At 34.5% G+C, this 5000-nt stretch overlaps 1 protein-coding gene and 1 long non-coding RNA gene across 8 annotated transcripts in view; one reads left to right on the forward strand and one right to left on the reverse strand.

Moving 5' to 3' along the window:
• Window positions 1-1928, forward strand: part of LOC122261925 (uncharacterized) — a 4514-nt gene extending 2586 nt beyond the window's left edge. For 4 of the 7 annotated variants that reach the window (XR_015191133.1, XR_015191137.1, XR_015191135.1 and 1 more), the window contains 6 exons: window positions 25-234; window positions 412-532; window positions 704-728; window positions 1103-1148; window positions 1344-1572; window positions 1815-1928. This is a non-coding gene — a long non-coding RNA (uncharacterized LOC122261925). Of the gene's footprint in view, window positions 1-24; window positions 235-411; window positions 533-703; window positions 729-903; window positions 929-1102; window positions 1149-1343; window positions 1573-1814 lie in introns of all 7 variants that reach the window. The other 3 variants (XR_015191134.1, XR_006223937.2, XR_015191138.1) reach the window with 3 other exon arrangements.
• A 2390-nt stretch (window positions 1929-4318) lies between these two features.
• Window positions 4319-5000, reverse strand: part of LOC122261926 (PRADC1-like protein) — an 11744-nt gene continuing 11062 nt past the window's right edge. Inside the window, exon 5 of the mRNA XM_043029759.2 lies at window positions 4319-4859. Coding sequence (XP_042885693.1) covers window positions 4739-4859 — 121 coding nt within the window. The 3' untranslated portion in view covers window positions 4319-4738. The remainder of the gene's footprint in view (window positions 4860-5000) is intronic.

Genomic DNA, 5000 nt, shown 5'->3' on the forward strand with positions numbered 1-5000 from the left:
TAAATGTTATAATGTAATTTTCAGCTATGCAACTGAAAAACACAGGCAATGCAGCCAGTACTTGATATCAACTGGGACCAGTTTGCAGAGCGTCTTCATACAGTAACTTCTAGAGAAAATAGTTGTGATGGATGGAGAACCTTCAATTGAATCCCCAAAGGTACTTCCTAAGAGACAAAATCTGATTCAGCTGAATTTCACCGCAGCTGACAGACTTCAATTGATGCATTTAAGGTAGAGATCTATTTTGCCCGTGTAAATCCCTACAGAAAGAGTATGGAATAGGGCAAAGCACATATTTCTATAAATATTTACTTAAGAGTTATACACAGTTGAGAGTGAGTTGACAGTAGGTTTTAAGAAAGAATAGTCCTCATCAAGAATGATTACTAACTCCCCTGTATCTATCAGGTCTAATGTTGGCTGTGGATAATATCAGTCACTCAGCAGGAATTATGTAATTGATCGGACATGCTGCTTACCAGTAAAGCGGTCAGCAATCCTCAGTTACCATGAAGTGTTTGATTATAAGGTAAGGTTTCATTTTTTCATTTATTTATATTTATTTCTCTTTGCATACTGATGAAATAATTATCACCGATTACCCATGATTTATGTAGATCCAATTCTGAAAGTTCAGATATTTTAGGAAGTTAACATATGAAAATCTGAAAAATTAATTCCAAGGTTTCTTTATCAACAGTGGAAAGTCTGGATTACTGCATAAGGTAAGGTTTCATATTTTTTATTTATTTATATATTTATTTCTCTTTGCATACTGATGAAATAATTATCACCGATTACCCATGATTTATGTAGATCCAATTCTGAAAGTTCAGATATTTTAGGAAGTTAACATATGAAAATCTGAAGAATTTAATTCCAAGGTTTCTTTGTCAACAGTGGGAAGTCTGGATTACTGCATAAGGTAAGGTTTCATATTTTTTATTTATTTATATATTTATTTCTCTTTGCATACTGATGAAATAATTATCACCGATTACCCATGATTTATGTAGATCCAATTCTGAAAGTTCAGATATTTTAGGAAGTTAACATATGAAAATCTGAAAAATTAATTCCAAGGTTTCTTTGTCAACAGTAGAAAGTCTGTATTACTGCAAGGCCTCCTGAATGTGAATGAAAAAGTAAGTTCTTTCTTATTGTCCCAGTACCTTCTCTGTATTGACTTAATGGAAAGCTTGTTATAATGAAAAAAAAAGATACCCCTGGCATATATTGTCATGAATGAGTCATTTGTAGATCTGCAGCTTTTATTTTTATTCTGGTAAAATTACTGCATGTATGTTTTCTTTAAGTAATTATAAATATAATTTTTTCAGTTGTATGGTTGAAGGTTGAAGGGCAACTACAGCAAAGACTTCATGCCTCTACAATACATTAGAGGACCAGATTTCTGACTCTCTTTAGACTCTAGAGAAAAAGCTTGTACGAGACTTTGGAGGTGAATCTTGATGACAGTTCCTGAGGGAAGAAATCTCCATTATATGGGTTTTTCAACATTAGTCTGAATTTTGCTAGAGTCTGCTGTGACCTGGATTGATCTAGAAGGTAAAGATCTGATTTTTGTGTAAAATCGAAAATGTACCCAGCAATTTTAAAAATTCAAATTAAGTATAGAATTGATCAAACCATATAATTTACAGATATAAAAAGTCTCTCATGATTTAGAAAAGATTCTGATCCCTTGTCATAATACCATTGTGACTGAGAAAATCTGAATTGTAAGAGATTTTAACAAAGTAAATCTTTAAAAAAATGAAAAGTTTTTTTGTTTGTTTTTTTGTCAACAGTGGAACAGCTGATCATCTGGGAGTTGCCAAGCACCATAACTGCATTGAATTTCACACCCTAGTAATTATTGATGTACAGAAATTACTCTGAATTTCAATAAAGTATTAAGAGTACTTATGAATTTAGTCGCAGAACCTTTTTATAAGAATATTGCAAATTTTCAGCTTCAGTGGAAAAATAACTTCAGAAGTAATTTGCTTAATGGATTAGTTTCTTCACCTTGATAGATAGAAATATGGTGCGGTCAAACAGTGAGGAGACATATACAAGCAAGAGAACCACTCAAATTGCAATTTTTCCAATAATTGTTAACTCATCATGGTGATTCAAATGGAAATGAATACCAAAATGGTGGTTGGTCTAACAGCAGGAGTTAGTTACTTGGTAATACATTGGAGTTTATACACCACTATATTTTTTTTTTTTTTTCCATCTCCATAGATTTAAAAGTAGTCTTAGAATCAGAGGCATGAGAAATACTATGCCAAATAGGTGAAAATGTGCCGGAGCCACGTTGCCAAATCTCAGAAAATGAAAGTGGAAGGAGTGGCACATGATAATATATATGAATCTTGCTTCACTTTAGTATGTAATATTCAGTGGTTCAATGATGTACAACATACCACCTCTGGAGCTTAGTCAAGCTGCATCCACATGATTGTGCAAGCCTAGCAGGTTGTCCTCTCAGTGGGCCAAGTCTGTCAAGCTCCCTAGGATTGTAGTGACTGGCAGTCCTATCAGCATGTGGTTGTGCAGTACGGCCAATGCAGCCATTTTCTTGCTATTTCGCCCAACTATATGCATGGGCATTCTCCTACTTTACCCTCCTGACAGGGCATACCCAATCATGTGGACACTGTTTCATGTCTTTGTCTTTGAACGTATTCAATAACAAATACAGAAATCTGCAAAAGTTAAGTCTCAAATTTCTCCAACTAGAAATGTAATGCTACATCTGCATGGTTGAACACTATCTGGTGGGCTGTGCCCTCATTAGGCAAAGTCAACAGGCAATGCCAGAGATATCCACATAGCAGTAAATTGCAAAATATCTTGCTTAGTATAATCAGACCTAAAACTTGTCTAGTATATCAATTACTGCTGTACAGCATGTGCAGTCAAGCTTTTATTAACCCTATGATGACGGTGCGTCACACCCGTGTGACACAGCTAAATTCCCGATGCCAGGGCGTCATGCCAGTGTGACGTTTCCAATGCAATAATGCAATGGCTGTACAGCATGTGCAGTCAAGCTTTTATTAACCCTATGATGAAGGTGCGTCACACCCGTGTGACACAGCTAAATTCCCGATGCCAGGGCGTCATGCCAGTGTGACGTTTCCAATGCAATATTGCAATGGCGCGGTGTAGGGGTTTTCACTTAGCGCATGCCCCGTCGGGAAAGGGTTAACTATAATTCTTAGTGATATAAAAATAATACATCTCACACACTAATACTCAAGCACCTACACACAAAGGAACAACTTTATTTTACATGACATTACACCAGTAAACCCTTATGTTAAATTCATGCAGTGCAGTCTGTACCAGCAGTTTGCTCTGACAGATGAGTGTACACCCTGGTAAATATTGTTCAAATATCAAGAAAGGATGGATTAAAGCCCAAGGCATGTATACTGGACTGTAATATCATCTCATGAGTCATAATATAAAACAGCAGCGTTCTAAACCTTCTAGTGCTTCCAGTTGCAGAAAACAACATGCTGCCTTGCTCTTGGAAAGGGTTTCTCAGCTTCATATCTCGAACAGCATACATTAACTTTTTAACTTGACTACAAATTGGTATTTGGCTTGGATCTCCAGAATTTCAAAATGTAAAAATACTGAATTATTTGCAAATAAACTACACAGAAGGAATCCAACAGACATCAACAATTTTGCAAATGTATGTGTAACATAAGTATGTGAAGTGCCACTGCACCAAGCACATCTTAATCTATAGCATCCATAAAACCTTGCTAAATGTATAAAAATTATCTATCACTAATATGTAATAATAATAACAAGAGGAACAGGAAGGAGGAAGAAAAGGAAAAATGTCGATCATGAGATTTTTCTGTCTCCTTAAAAAAGATGAATTTGTGGTATACAGGAGTAGCTGGGTTGAATGAAGTGTAGTACAAGACAAAATGGTTAATTAGGTTAGCATACTCAGTATAATGGAATTAGTTTCTTGTTAAACTTTCCAAAGATTTAACAACTTTTCAATATGATTAGCATGGTTATTCTATAGCTCCATGTGAGGTAGAATGAATTCTGTTTCTTGATATTGTTCATAAACACATTAACCCTTCAAGAACATGCTGTTTTAAATCTATAAGGTCAATGTTTACATTATGATGCTTGAAAGGATAGTATTTTCTGTGGAATACTGGTACAGGTAGCATATGTCTTGACCAAAGTATAACTAAACTTTAGTAAGTACATTCTTTTAAAGTTGAGACACAATACCTTAACCTACAACTGGATAAAAAGACGCATCTGAACAGAACTTGACTTTACTAGAAGCAAGTATTTGACAAAAATACCAGATACAAGGGGAAAAGATTTTTTTCATTTATCTAAATTGCATCGGTTTACATGTGTACAACATGTATTGAACATGCGATAACATTTTAGGCCCTAAACCAGGGGACATCAGACACAGCAAACAAAATTACTCTTGTTATGAAATAAATATATTTTTTTAACATAAATAGTTTTAAAATAAATTACTATTTAGAGGCACTTTTTGGTGAGCAATTGGGTGGTGGGTGCAAGAGGAAAGCAGAAGTGGCAGGTGTGAAGAAGAGCAAGAAGATATCTGGGCAGTGGTCTTGAAATGTAAGAGGAACTATTAAGTGTTAAATAGAGGCCTTGTTTATCATTTTTGTCAATATTCACAAGACTACAATGACTAATATCACCATAGAATCCAAGGTGGCTGATTTAATTTATGGAAGGGCACCGACGTAAGGTTAACTGGAATGTTGATTATAGCTGCCTCCACACGCATATCTCGTAAAGTCTTTGTTATCATGAATCTGAAAAGAAAAAAAATCCAAATAATTTCACTAAAAACATACATATATATATACATAATATATATATACATAATATATATATACATATATACATATACACATATACATATACATACACATATATACATATATATATAAATA

The sequence above is a fragment of the Penaeus japonicus genome, unplaced genomic scaffold, assembly GCF_977035675.1.
Source record: "Penaeus japonicus unplaced genomic scaffold, GWHDUDI00000001_assembly GWHDUDI00000007, whole genome shotgun sequence".
In the NCBI taxonomy this organism is placed as follows: Eukaryota; Metazoa; Arthropoda; class Malacostraca; order Decapoda; family Penaeidae; genus Penaeus; species Penaeus japonicus.